Source organism: Asparagus officinalis, chromosome 1 (assembly GCF_001876935.1).
Source record: "Asparagus officinalis chromosome 1, Aspof.V1, whole genome shotgun sequence".
NCBI lineage: Eukaryota > Viridiplantae > Streptophyta > Magnoliopsida > Asparagales > Asparagaceae > Asparagus > Asparagus officinalis.
The window spans coordinates 118,796,017-118,811,867 of NC_033794.1; the positions used below are offsets into that span (position 1 = coordinate 118,796,017).

General features: G+C 37.0%; 1 protein-coding gene across 1 annotated transcript; it reads left to right on the top strand.

Moving 5' to 3' along the window:
• Window positions 4,591-6,186, top strand: LOC109829180. Its single transcript, XM_020396327.1, has 4 exons — window positions 4,591-4,787; window positions 5,317-5,536; window positions 5,615-5,660; window positions 5,934-6,186. Exons 1-4 carry the CDS (start codon window positions 4,676-4,678, stop codon window positions 6,030-6,032), a joined length of 477 nt encoding a protein of 158 aa, XP_020251916.1. The 5' UTR covers window positions 4,591-4,675; the 3' UTR covers window positions 6,033-6,186.

Below are 15,851 nucleotides of genomic sequence, written 5' to 3' on the forward strand. Positions count from 1 at the left end.
CGACCGTTTAACTATTTGTTGAATCTTTGATTGATTTCACCAACCCCCCTAAACTTTCTGTTTTTTTTGCATATGTTTGTATTCTATTCTCTCGCAAAATCTCTCTGAATTTTGGGGTGTCTCAGAAAATACTCATCAATGATCTTTATTTTCTCAATTGACCCCCTACCAGTAATTGGCAAATAACAATAATAGTACCACCTTACTATAATTTGGGGTCGTTTCCCTTTTTATGTTTGCTTGCCCCGAAAAGCCAAAAAAAGTATTATAGGAAAAAAAAATTCCTATAACACTTTTCTTTTTTAAGATTGGTTCTAACTAGGAAATCAAAAGAGGATGAGGTGGCTTGTTCCCATTCATTGGTATGATCCATTGTTTAGGAAACTCATTACAATACTTCTTGGATCTCTCAGAAATTTAACAAACAGCTCCTTAAGAACATTTTAGTAAACATTGAAAAGTTTAGGGGGTTATGTGTGACACCCCAAAAGGGGTATTGTGAAATAAAAAACAAAGTTAAGGAGGCTGTTGCGGGAAAAGCCCCAAAGTTTAGGGACTTTTTGTGAATTTTACCCTTGGAAAATCCACAATTGAGAGTTGGATTGAATCTTTTCTTCCTTCTTAGACGTTTTTGCGTGTGTATTCTCTAGACCTTTTCTTATTTCATTGTGAACGACTCTTCGTAGACACGTAATTAGCCTTCGGTCATTTCGTCCATACTAGAGGCCTATGTCATTAAATATACAATCTATTCCATGCTAAGATTTGATATGTTAGGTATCTTGACTTTGCTCCATGCTTTCACACAACTTTAGATCTTATGATACATTAAATAAAGGGAAAAATGCTTCCGGCCCCCAAAACCTAAGAAAACATGTTTTCTGCCCTCAATACTTTGTCAACGGGTGTTTTTTCCCCAAAAATAAATATTTTGTTCTCTGAGCCCCAAAACACAAAACCTAAGAGATTAAAATATATGAATACCATAATACACTTCTCTCTCTTTTTATTATGATGTACTGAGATGATAATTGAAATGATGAAATGATTGATGAGGATTATTTTATTATTTTAGTTTTTTATTATTTTCGTTGTTGATGAGGGGAACTAACTGTTTGTATTGGGAGATTGTTAAAGTTACGGGTTAATTGTTAATGTTACGAGTTAATTGTTAAGATTACGGGTCAATTGTTAAGGTTATAGAGCCATTCTCTCTCTCTCTCTCTCTCTCTCTCTCTCTCTCTCTCTCTTTATCATGATGTTACTGTGATGATGTTGAAATGATTGAAGGGGATTGTTATTTTATTATTTTTGTTTTTTTATTATTTTCGTTGTTGATGATGAAACTAATTGTTTTGTTTGTATTGGGAGATTGTTAAGTTTACGGGTCTAATTGTTAAGGTTACGGGTTAGTTGTGAAGGTTACGAGTTTAATTATTAAGGTTACAGGTTTAATTGTTAATGTTACGGATTTGTTGTTAAGGTTACGGGTCGGTTGTTAAGGTTACGGGTCGATTGTTAAGGTTACGGGTTGTTGTTAAGGTTACGAGTTTTATTGTTAAGGTTACATGTTTAATTGTTAAGGTTACAGATTTAATTGTTAAGGTTACGGGTTTGTTGTTAATGTTAGGGGTTTAATTGTTAAGGTTAGGGATTTAATTGTTAAGGTTACGGGTCGGTTGTTAAGGTTACGGTTTTGTTGTTAAGGATATGCGTTGGTTGTGAATGTTACACTTTGGTTGTGAAGTTAACCTACACAACAAACCTGTAACCTTAACAACAAACCCGTAACCTTAACAATCAACCTGTAACCTTCACAACCAACCCGTTACGGGTTTTTAGAATATTCGTTGTTAAGGATACGGGTTGGTTGTTAAGGTTACGGGTTTGTTGTTAATGTTTATGGGTTTGTTGTTAGTGTTACGAGTTTGTTGTGTAGGTTAACTCCACAACCAAATCGTAACATTCACAACCAACGCATATCCTTAACAACAAACTCGTAACCTTAACAACCTACCCGTAACCTTAACAACAAACCCGTAACCCTCATCAATCATTTCAACTATCATCTCAGTACATCATGATAAGAGAGAGAGAGAGAGAGAGAGAGAGAGAGAGAGAGAATGGTATTATGGTCTTCACATATTTTAATCTCTTTGGGTTTTGTGTTTTGGGGGCTCAGCGAACAAAATCTTTATTTTTGGGGGCAAAGCAACCGTTGACAAAGTCTTGGGAGCGGGAAGCATGTTTTTTGGATTTTGGGGTTGGAAGCATTTTTCCCTTAAATAAAATGAACAATATATTCTTTCATCTAATATTCCTCTAAACCCTCTGAACTTTATAAGTTAGAGAAGGGGTTCGGATGCTTTGTACTGTAATACATTAAATATACATGTCTCATTTTTACTATCATGAATAACCTCATTAACTAAGGATCATGTGCTCCTTATATAACCAAAATGGATCCGACACCCAAAAAAATTTACCCAACTCTCTTAACTGAGGCGGGTGTTATTTTTGTCAAAGGATGTTTTAGTCACTAGTATGTCATACGTGCATTGCACGTGATGCATGGTAAATTTATAGATTAACACATATTATTAAATTAGTTTTTAATGTTAAATTTATAATTTAAACAATAAGTTTTAGGGGTTATCTCAAAACATCAAAGTTTTAGGGATCCACTCTAATATAGTCTCAACATAAATTTCCTATAAAGAAAATGGCTACCAAAGAGATTGAATATCCTTATGGTCCAAACTATGCGGTTTTTACGTACTTGTTTGTTTTAGATTATAAATTTAAGGATATTTTAGTGTTATCTAATTTCTTATATTGCTAAATTGGGTACACATCATTTTCATTTAACCCTCAATATCTTGTAATGAAACTTTCCTATTGACTCTTCATCCCTTGGAATAATTTGATTATTCATTCTCCTATATTTTTTTCTAAAAGCTTCTCTTTAGTGTTCATTTTCTCATTTCGTGGGAGTCCAAATCAAAATAGTTAGCTACTACATTAGCACATTGTACATAATTTGTACAATATTAGGCACACTTCTATGGTATAACTACAAGCAAGTTCTTTATTCTTCTAAATAAAAAGAACTTGAAGAAAATATTGGCCAAACATTTCTCATATTTAATTTAATCAAGATGAAAATTGGGTCTTTCTACATGCGTAAAGAGGTCTTTGCATAATATAATTTTGGTTAGTTTCTCTAAAGCATTATCCTTCATCATATTATTACATACACCTCACTATATTTTGGAGCTGAGTAGTAATTATGTAAAAGAAAATTAAGAATAAGTGCTCAACCCAAAATACAATTTCATAGAACCCAAAAGTCCTCACAAGATAATTAACATGATAATTAGTGCTTAACCAAAAATATAATATAAAAGGAACTTAATAATTATTAGAACCACACAAACTTTAATACTTATAGTTATTGGGGATTATTAAATTTGAGAGGGTATAAGAGGAAACCAAAAATTTTAACATAGCAATCCTCTTTTGTAGTAGTAAACATTTTTGGCTAAGCCTGTAAACTTCATTTGTGGATCTTTATAAGGATCATGTGGGCTTCGTGAAACTTTTTAAAGTTTAGTGGTTTCTTCTCATTATCAAAGTTCTGCAGATGCTGTGGAAATACCCATAAGTTCTGGGTTTTTCTATGAAATTTACCCCCAAAAATTACTCATCGTGTTAACCTAGCTTGATAATTAAAGAGTAAGATTGAACTGTGGAAGATTCTAATTAAATTCAAGAAATGAACCATGACAATATATAATTATATACGCACCACAAATCGTACCATCACAGCATGGGAAGCAAGAATGGACAGAAAATCGAAATCAAAGCACAAATAAGAAATACTCGCAAACACAAAGATGAAACGATGATTGGACCAAGTCTAGATCCTAAGAATTAATATCAAGTTGTGATCCTTCTTATTATTTTGAGAATAAAGAAGAGAGAATTACAACCAGAAGAAATTCTTGGAAATCGATAGATCTCAAACGTCATAAATCTATTAAACACTTCGGTCCAAAACATATGTATGTACTTGTTCACTGAATACATTAAATCCAACAACATAGATATATACTCTTGTACATAAGGAAATGCATGTACCTGTCCATTCATTTTTTTTTTCCTTCTTCCTTTTCTTGAGTAAAATACACACACACAGAATAGTTTATGGAATAAAAACATAAATAAATAAAAATAAATGCATCATGTTAGTCACTTGTACTGGTGACATCCTTATGTTAACTTTCTTCTAGGAACTTTCCAACACTAGTATACAGCAAATGCAGTATAACTTTAACCAATGACAGCAAATTAAGAATGTTGCTTTTCCCTCCACAAAAGTAAAGGCAGGAGCAAAGAATAAAGCTAACACATTGCATCCCTCAACAAATCAAAGAATCTAATAACATAAAAAATTGCGATACAGTTAAGAGTCTTCTCATGTAGACAACAATATCTCCTAAGCTTGAAATTTTGCTCCCTTTCTTGAATTCAAAGCTTCCCTCTCCTTAACAAGCAAAGAACAAAAGCCATCACGATCGTTCCAAGTATATATAAGCAAAACCTCTAGAGCTAGCTACTCTTATCCGTAGCATTCACTCTCACCTCCATAGAGAACACGTGACAAAAAGAGGCGATGAAGCCGGTTGCGTCTCTTCTCTTGGTGCTGAATTTTTGCATGTACGTCATAGTTGCAGCTCTCGGAGGCTGGGCACTCAATAGAGCAATTGACCATGGTTTCATCATAGGTTCGTAAATGTCGATATATTTAACCTGATTTGTGATCTGTTGATCGTCCTAATCGTATTAGGACGACAACAACATCAAAGCTTTTATTCCAAAATTTTTGGAGCCGACTGACATGATTAATCTTGTTCTTATACTCAATTACGTTAAGTGTACATCTCCTCCATTATCTAATGTTTGTCATCTTTCTTCGTGATTCTAATCACTATATATGCATTTTTCTACATGCTAAAGATACCATCTTCTCCAAAAGTTGAAAAGTTTTCGTAGAAATTGAAATGGTAACGGAGCACTTAATTCAATTTCAAGAGATTTCTTCTACACAAATTAAAATGCTCTTGCAGATTGAGAGTCCTTTTCGTGGCCTTACATAGATTCTGATAGTGGGTAGGATTTGAAGCATTATCGTATAATTTGATACAATACTAAAGTCCCTTCAACTCCACCAAAACTTCTAATTTTTTATGAGAGTTGAGAATTATAGTTGTATACGCTGGCATGCTAACTATGTCACTGAATGTACAATTTCAGGCTCAGAGCTTCAGCTTCCAGCTCACTTCTATCCGATATTCTTCCCCATCGGTAACGCAGCCACAGGGTTCTTCGTCGTGTTTTCGTTGATAGCTGGCGTCGTTGGCGCAGCCTCGGCCATAGCTGGAATCCATCATATCCGGCTGTGGAGTTATGAAAGCATGCAGTCTGCAGCATCTTCTGCAATTATAGCATGGGGTCTCACTCTTCTTGCGATGGGGTGAGTAAAAGTATCAATTGTTCACGTCCTGCAACTAATTACTTCATGCTTATTAGCTAATTGCACTGTTGCTTTTAGATTGGCCTGTAAGGAGATTGCTTTTGGGGGAAGAAATGCAAAATTGGTAAGACGAGAAATTTTTAATTTTCTTTTGGATAAATTTCGCATAGCTACTATTTATAGGGATTTGCACTACTGTTTTCTAAGAGAAAAAAATTTGTTAATTGGATCATTGGTTGCTGTATTTATAGCTTAAATTGAAAGTTCATACTTATATTTTAATTACTTGGATGACTTGTCATGCAATTAATACTAATTACGTCGTTAATCGCTTCTAATGCTTAATTCCCATCAATTGAAACATTTACCGATACCTTTTTTCCCTTGAATTTTGCAGAGGACAATGGAAGCATTTCTGTTCATTCTTTCTGCAACTCAGTTTTTTTACATCGTTGCAGTACACGGGGGACCATCCAAAGCATCCCCGAGGACCTAAAAATTAACAATTCTCTTGGATTGGTGTTCATACCAAGTTATTGATTTGTTTATTCTATCTATTAATTATTTGTGTTCTTTGGGGTGAAACTAGAGAGTGATCATAAATGTGATGCTTTATGTGATTGAAAGTGAGATTGTGATTTTTTTAATGATGTGATTTGTCTTTATTTTCTCATGGGTGATGGATTAATTAGTACATACATAAAGGAACTTATGCGGGGAAGATCTCTATCAGTACTTCAGTGATGGGATGTCATTAATTTAAAGCAAATTACTTTTTTAGCCATTGCCGACATGAGCAAGTTAACCAACAGAAAGCATTCAAAGAGATGGTACGTAAATAAATTCAATAAGTATGTTGTTCTTATTAGTGTGTACACGTATTTATGAGATTTGAACGAGTAGCTAACTGCTGGTTTTGCTATAAATCTGATTCAGTATACAGAAATCAAGTCAAATGAAAATGGACTAAAATAAGAAATGATACGTAACACGTGTGAGAACGAAATGCTCATTTCATTCTCACATTTACAATTGCGGAAATTTTTAATATAGAATATAAAACGAATAGTTAGTTGTAGTCACTCCTGTAAGTATGAAGTATCTTTTGCAAAGTGAAACTGCAACAGCAATTGTAATCTTTTACTATAACTAAACAGCAGTCAGGTGATAGGATTAATTAACAAAGTATACCAAGCTATTGGATTTATTCAGTTGTAAATATCTCACGAGGAACTCCTGACATTAATGAACAAGAGCATCAAATAAGCCCAAAGCCACAAATGCAAAATCCTGCTGATAGTATTTTTCTTTTCCACTTATTTCCTTAAATCAATGGTGAGACCGAAACTGTGTTACACCCATCAGTTATGATTTGTTCTCCAATATGCAGAGCAAGCTCACACGAAGTCTGTGACCTCCAAATATAATGCTTTGCAAGAGGCAATCTTCATATGTTCAAGAATTTGTAGTTCATAACCATCATCTACTTTAAAATTTTCTCTCAATCATGAATTTGTCTATCTTTCCGCATGTGTAGCTACTTTTTCATTATCATTACTCTTGCATCTCAATGATTTTATATCTACCTTTTAGCATATGTAAGTATGTTTTGTTTATGCCCAAATAGTATTCCATTGATGCAATGCAGGCACGCGACGAGCTCTGAGAGAGCGCTGTAGTCGATTTGTTGAGTGAATAGATGGTTGTTTTTTCATATTTTTATTTCCCCAAGTTTGAGTATATTGTTGTGCGCCGCGGAAGCCCGAATAGACAATACAAAAGCACACACAAGAACAATAGTAGATCACAAGTGAACACAAGCTATCCAATCACAGCAAGAACACAAGATATACGTGGTTCGGCAATGTGCCTACGTCCACGGGGCAAGGAGGGGGAAGCTTTACTAATGAAATCAAAGGGGAATACAAATTAGGGTTACAAATCTTACCCAAAACCCTCAAACAAGACCAATTGATCTCTCTAATAGACTCCAACAATAGAAGCCCTCAAAATCCCCTTTCAGCAGCTCAAAATCACCAAAGCTTAACCCTAGAAACGAGTTCAGGGTTTAAATACAACTCTCAAACGAAACGGGTTTGGAAACAGAACCCAACTCAAAACCGCTTCGGCGGTCGACCGGTACGGTCGACCGCGATCCATCGCGGTCGACCGGCCCGGTCGACCGCCCTCCATCCAGCGGCTGATCCAAATTTCCAGAGAGTTCGGCGGTCGACCGCGTCGGTCCNAACATCCCCAATCAAATTCAACCGGCTGCATCTGCAAGACTGCCTACGTATCCTCTTGCCCAAGGAATCAAGCCGAACGTAGTTCATCCAAATGGCCGCCAATGGCCTCAACAATGAAGAATATTCAATAAGTTCAAACAATGACCAAACTTCACACCTGATACAACTTTGGTCAACATATCAGCAGGGTTATCCTTAGTGTGGACCTTCACCAACGTGACATCACCATCATCCAATACGTCACGTACAAAGTAAAATCTGACATCAATGTGCTTCGTGCGTGCATGGTAGACTTGGTTCTTCGCCAAATAGATAGCTGACATACTATCACAATGTACCTGAATGGTCTCCTGTGCAATCCCCAAATCATCCAACAAGCCATGTAGCCACAAAGCCTCCTTCACTGCTTCAGTCACCGCCATATATTCCGCCTCCGTAGTAGAAAGCGCCACTGTAGACTGAAGAGCACATCTCCAACACACCAGTGCACTAGCCAATGTAAAAACATGACCTGTAGTGGACCGACGCTTGTCAAGATCTCGGCATAGTCTGAATCCATGTAGCCAATACAATCCTGCTCTGTCTCATCATTCTTCGCAAATATCAACCCAACATCCACGGTACCCTTAATATACCGTAGAATCCACTTCACGGCCTCCCAATGCCCTTTCCCGGAGTTGTACATGTACCTAGATACCATGCTCACGGCCTGTGATAAATCTGGCCTAGTACACACCATAACATACATCAAGCTACCCACTGCGTTGGCGTATGGAACCTTGGACATGTAGTCCCTATCCTCCACTGAAACTGGTGACATCAAAGCTGAAAGCTTAAAGTGGGGAGCTAATAGAGTACTCACCACCTTGGTATTACCCTCAAAACTGAATTTTTTCAGCATCTTCTGCAAGTAACTCCTCTGTGTAAGCTTCAATCTCCCCTTCACCCTGTCTCGCTCAATCTCCATACCAAGTATCTTCTTAGCCTCTCCCAGATCCTTCATCTCAAACTCAGATGACAACTCCTTTTTCAGTTTCCCAATAGCTGAAGTGTTCCTGGAAGCTATGAGCATATCATCAACATACAATAACAAATAAATATGCTCACCATCCTGTAGCTTGCGCATATAAACACATGGGTCATAAGGGCTCCTCGTGTATCCTCGGCCAATCATAAAGCTATCAAATCTCTTGTACCACTGTCGCGGTGATTGCTTCAGTCCATAAAGAGATTTCTTCAATTTGCACACCAAATCTTCTCTTCTTGCAGCTTTAAACCCCATAGGTTGTGTCATGTAGATCTCCTCGTCTAAGTCTCCATGTAGAATGGCCGTCTTCACGTCCATTTGGACCAAATCTAAGTCCAGCTGTGCCACCAATGCCAATAGTATCCGAATCGACGAATGCTTCACAACGGGTGAAAACACCTCGTTGTAATCAACACCTTCAAGCTGTGCATATCCCTTGGCAACCAATCTGGCCTTGAACTGAATGTCCCCAATAGAAGATCCCTCCTTCTTAGCATACACCCACTTGCAACCAATAGCTTTCTTACCCTTAGGTAGCTGTGTAAGTTCCCAAGTGTCGTTCTTCTGAAGAGATTGCATCTCCTCCTCCATAGCATTCCTCCACCTAATGGAATCAGAGCTGGACTCTGTCCCCCTGAATGTGGCAGGAATAAAATCATCAATGACCTCCACAGATAAAGCATATGCCACCATGACATCATCATATCTAGCTGGCCGACGAATCTCTCTCCTCGGTCTATCTGCTGCAATGGACCCCTGAGCATGACCCTGCTCCTGAGCCTCACCATCAACTGTATCCTCCAAATGCCCAACTGTCATCTCATCTCCTTTCAGTGCCACCTCTGTAGGAGTCTCAATGGACACAGTGCTGACTGGAGTGGGTGGAGTCACATCATCCTCCACCTGCTGCGATATCTCTCCTGTCTGATCTTCCTCCACCTGCTGAGGAATTCGAGGCTTCATCATGTACGCCTCATCAAATGTGACATCTCTGCTAATGACCATCTTCTTGTCTTGTGGATCCCATAATTTGAAGCCTTTGACACATTCTCTAAATCCCACAAAGATAGCCTTTCTCGCTCTCGGATTCAACTTCCCATCACTAACATGGAAATAAGCTGGACACCTAAATATCCGAAGAGTATCATAATCACTAGCCACAGAACCAGACCAACGCTCCATAGGAGTCTTCCCCTCTATCGCAGTGCACGACAACCTGTTAATGAGATGACTCGCATAAACTAACGCCTCGGCCCAAAAAGATCTAGCCAATCCACTCTGCTTCATCATACATCGCACCTTCTCCAGCAAGGTACGGTTCAGCCTCTCTGCCACCCCATTTTGTTGCGGTGTCTCTCTAACTGTGAAGTGTCTTCTAATGCAGTGATCCCGGAAAAACTATAGAAATGGATCACTCTTATACTCTCCACCATTGTCTGAACGAAGAGTCTTCACCTTTCTACCTGTCTGCAGCTCCACTTTCTTCTTCCACTCCACAAATATATCCAGGACCTCATGTTTATGCTTCATGGTATATACCCAATTCCTCCTGGAATAGTACCAAGTGATGTGTGCTTAGAAGGGCCCCAAACATCTGTGTGAATGTAGTCTAATATACCTTGGGTGTTGTGAATTGCGGTGCCAAACTTCACTTTAGTCTTCTTCCCAAGAATGCAATGCTCACGCAGCTCCATCTTGCAGGTCTTTCACCTTTCAGTAGCCCCTGTTTTGCCAATGACTGTAGGGACTTTTCACCTGTGTGTCCAAGCCTCATGTGCCATAGTGTGGTAGTGTCATCCTCTGTGGTGATAGAAGCTGCCAGACCCCCTGTAACTGTCTTACCCTTCAAGTAGTATATGTTGTTTTCCCTGACACCTCGCATCACCACCATAGAACCCTTCATGACCTTCAAACTAGCATCTTCTAAGATCACTCTATAGCCGGATGCCTCCAAAGTCCCAAGAGAAATGATGTTCTTCGTCAACTGCGGCACGAACCTCACTTCTTTCAATTTCCTAGTCACCCCGTCATGCATTCTGATTCTGACTGAGCCAATCCCACTAATAGGACAAACGTGATCGTCCCCCATGAGCACCACGTCTCCTCTCTCCAACTCCTCAAAGTTGGTGAACCAATCCCTCTTAGGGAAAATGTGAAATGTAGCTCCCGAATCAAGTATCCACTCCGTAGAGTCGGCATAACAAACAGACGGCAGTACGGGATAAGAATAACCAAAAGAATACGAATCTGAAGTGTCGCCAACAACCTTGGCAACATTCACCTCTGAAGCTTGTACAGCTTTCCCCCTTTGCTTCCCGGCTCTATCCTTTAACTTTGGGCATTCATTCTTCCAATGTCCCTCTTCTTTACAAAAGGCACATTGATTTCTACCAACACTTTTATGACCACCCCTATTCTTTGATTTTGAGCGGTTGAACCTTTGACGGTTTGGACTACGGCCACGAACTGCTAATGCATCACCCGATGCCTTCTCGAAGGGCTCACAATCATTCTTCCTCAGCTCATAATTCACCAATGCCGAGGTCACCTCCTTGTAGCTAACTGTAGTTCGCCCATTTATCATAGTGAGAACAAAAGTACTAAATTCATCATCTGGCAACGAACACAATAATAACATCACCTTGTCTTCATCCTCCACCATAATATCTACATTGGCCATATCCGAAATTAGCTTTGTGAAGTTGTTAACATGCTCCCGAATGGAAACTCCCCTCTTCATCTTGAATTGGTAGAACATCTTCTTCAAGTGAAGCCGATTCTCAATGCTCTTCGTCAAATATTTTTCATTGAGCGTTTCCCACAATCTCTTTGCCGACGTCTCATTCATCACATCATAAATGAGATCCGGCATCAAGTATGACCGAATAACCCCACAAACCCTACTATTCATTTTCTTCTAAACCTTATCCTCCACATCTTCGGGTTTCTCTTGTAGATCAAGAGTCTCCTCTAAATTTTGTGCATCCAAGGTATCCATTACTTGACACCTCCACAAACAAAAATTGATCTTATCATCGAACTTCAGAACATTAAAGTTTGTATTATTGATGCTCAAGCTTTGAATCGCCTTCGTCAAAGACGACCCCGATGTGCTTGGTTCACCCATATTGTAGATCTACCTCTCCAAACAAGAATCCAACAACGAATCCTTCGAACAAACTCTCAACTCTAACCCGGAGCTCTGGGAATACAAATTAGGGTTACAAATCTTACCCAAAACCCTCAAACAAGACCAATTGATCTCTCTAATAGACTCCAACAATAGAAGCCCTCAAAATCCCCTTTCAGCAGCTCAAAATCACCAAAGCTTAACCCTAGAAACGAGTTCAGGGTTTAAATACAACTCTCAAACGAAACGGGTCTGGAAACAGAACCCAACTCAAAACCGCTTCGGCGGTCGACCGGTACGGTCGATCGCGATCCATCGCGGTCGACCGGCCCGGTCGACCGCCCGCCATCCAGCATGAGGTCCAAAATTCCAGAGAGTTCGGCGGTCGACCGCGCCGGTCGACCGCCCACAGAACAGAAACTTCTGCGGTCGACCGGGTCGGTCGACCGCCACCAATTCTGACGCCCAGTAAATAATGTGCACGAAAGCGGTCGACCGCACCGGTCGACCGCCACCCTGTCATCCTGAATCCTGAGCCTGGAATTCAATTCTGCTGCCAATTCTACATATATCTTCATTGACTTTTCCATGCATGAATGCATTTCCGTTGATTCTTTTAAGCGTGAGATCATTTTCTTTTCTTTTCTTAAGTATGAGATCATTTAATAGTTTTCAAAGTTCTAAAAATGAAGCTCACACAAACCAATAGCAAACTTCTTTAAATAATAATATAGATAGATAGATATGTTTTTCAGTTGTTAGTATATATCACTATTTTTTGAACTTACACTTTCTCTCTCATGGTTTTTCATATATATTAATATTGATGTATAGAATCACGCAGTCAAATGAAAGGGGTTAATTGTGTTGACAGAGGTCCTCTAACTCCCCAAATGTCTAGTCGTTGGGCAAGCTATAATTCCCTGCACAAGTAACAGATCGTAAGAGGGCGGGGTGTGATTCCCTGGTTGTTCCACCGACGATCAAGTTAGTGGGGTGGTTTGTGTGGAGAAGTAAAAGGAATTGTGGTAATTCTTAAGTTCAGAGAATAGTGGAAAGAGCTTACCCTTTAATGGAAATAGTATCTCCTTTTATAGTAGTAGAAGGAGAGTAGGATGGTAACCTTGGCCGGGCATGGGTCGGTGGCCAATTTAGCTTCAACTTTACAGGTGTCGGCCAAGGAGTAAAGGAGAGGTCACTTTGGTTCAATGCGAAGTGATGTGGGGTGTACGGTATCGTCGTAGTCCGATGTGTCATAAATACCATTGGAGTCAGAGGAATGATGACTCCCATAATGAATTTAATGGCATTTATGACGAGGTGATTGGTCATCAGTGTGCAGGAGGGGCTCGAGGCATTTCATCGTCTTTCTACTCATCTGGTGGTCGATAAGTACCATCGTGGTTTGACCCTTCATCCACTCGTATTAATTTTAATGGTTTCGAATGAATAGAACTTTTTACATGGCTCGACGGAGGGTCAAACCACGACAGGTTCACCCCAAATTTGGTGTGTTGGGGTTCTAGAATATGTAGATCAAGTTCAACGGAGCGGATCATTCACAATGTAGGTCACTCTCCACTCATTCAAATGGTTATATATCCTCATGCACTCTTCAACCCATGTGAATGTGGTCCCCCATTTGAATGAGTGGAGGGGAATGTGCCACCTCACTACCAAGCATACCTATATTTTTCTCTGTATATATATAATAAATAAGTTAGAATCATACTCCTTTTAAAAGCACGAGTTCAGAAAAATCTTTCGGTAGACAAAAATACCCTTTGAATTCAAATATTATTCCATTAAGTAAGAGTAAGTTGATTAATTGATGAATTCTTATTGGATATACATACTATGAAGATAATAATACAATTTAAATTAAAATATAAACCTAAATAAAATTATTAAATGCTAAATTTATAAATGTCTACAAAATGAAGGACGTACATGCAAAAACTAAATAAATTAATGAGACAAATAATGTCTACCCCAAAGATCAAACCCGAGAATAACGTAGACCTACAAATGTACATAATGTGGATGTGATATTTACAAAATCCACCAAACAAATTAAAGAGACAAAAGTCATTCTCAAAATTATAAAAAAGAAAAAAAAATCCACCAAACAAATTAAAGAGACAAAAGTCATTCTCAAAATTATAAAAAAGAAAAATTAAGGAAAACAAAAATCACAAACAAATTAAAGAGACAAAAGTCATTCTCAAAATTATAAAAAAGAAAAATTAAGGAAAACAAAAATCATACTCTTTTTAAAAGCACGAGTTTGGGAAAATCTTTCCATAGTCAAAATTACCATGTACTATTTTAAATTTTTTAATTTAAGTTATAATCTATACTAATCATACTTATATCATATCCTAATACCCTATGAACTATCTATAGCTCAACAATTTAAATAAGATTAATAAAATATATGAAACATCTCCGTAGTATCAGTTTATTACATGAAATATTACAAAATAAGTAAAAAGTTTTAAAAATTAGACAAAACACTCTCAAAAATTTAAAATTTTACAAAATAAAAAGCTGAAACTTTATAACTTGGCAAAGAAAAGAGTAATTGTGTGATATTCTTTTATTAAGATATGTAAATATAACTTACAATTTAAAGTTTACTATCCCTTTTTAGAATTTGAAAATAGTCAAGTTGATACTGGAAAAAATAGTAATAATAACAGATTAAAAATAGTTAGTTAAATAATAAAAATTTTAAAAAATATATGATAGATTAAAAATTAATGTTATTGTTCAAATTAAAGTAACTGCATATAATTTTACCAATATGTTAGAATAGCAAAAATACATAAGTATCATTAATTGATAGAAGACTAAATCGTAAACAAAACTGATAAAATACTATAATACAATAGGTTAACATTAATTGATTATAATTTATAAATATTTATCTCTAATGATAATAATATTTATCAGGTAAAAAATCATAAAGATTTATGTATGGAGAACTATTAGAAAATTTAGAGATATTATTTAAAAGAATCAAGCGGTTTTCATTTCAAATGGAATTCGGAACGTCTATGAATCACTCCAATTAACACTAATATAAGTTATATTTATCAAAGAAACACCAATTGAAAACCCCCTGAAGAATATATTGAACAACTTTGTTCCCATCAAAGAAACATTCTTCATGGAAGATAAAAGAAAAATTACTATGTCATGAGTATAAGCAAAAAATATAAAATCGCCTTTTTTCTTTTTTTTATATAGTATCACGACTCTGCGTGTCACTTTATTTAGGGGTATGACTACTAACGAATGATCAATTCTTAAAGACACGATCAAGGATAATGATGTAATAGCACTATTAGAATTCAAGATCTCTAAATATGAATGTAGTATATTCCATTAGCAAATTTCTTATTAAAGGGCACTGAATATAAAATTCACCTTATATATGACTTAAATTTATAGAGAAGATATGCATATCATCGTAAATTGCTTCAATAATATATATTAATTAAAAGATACAACTTACTAAAGAAACAAGAAAATAGTAAGTAAACCAAGGAAATATTTATATAACACAGTAAAAAGAATATTACATTTTAAAGCTAATATGCAGCGCTCTTTTAGAGTAAGCTGCTAAGTCAAAAGCATCTCCATTAAGTCTCTTTATAAATGCAATAGAAATTCAAATTACTAATATATATAACCATTATAACATTCAAAAAAGGTAAGATCTTAGAAAACCTACTCTAAAATTCATACAATTAAACCTAAGAATAATTTACCAATATACAGACACACTATCACACCTTTAAGGCAACGATAACTACCATTTATAATAGAGTTGAGCAGTGGTTCTATGTTTGCAAAGGATGCAATAAGAAAGTGGATAGAGATGCTAATAATAAGTATCGAAATGAT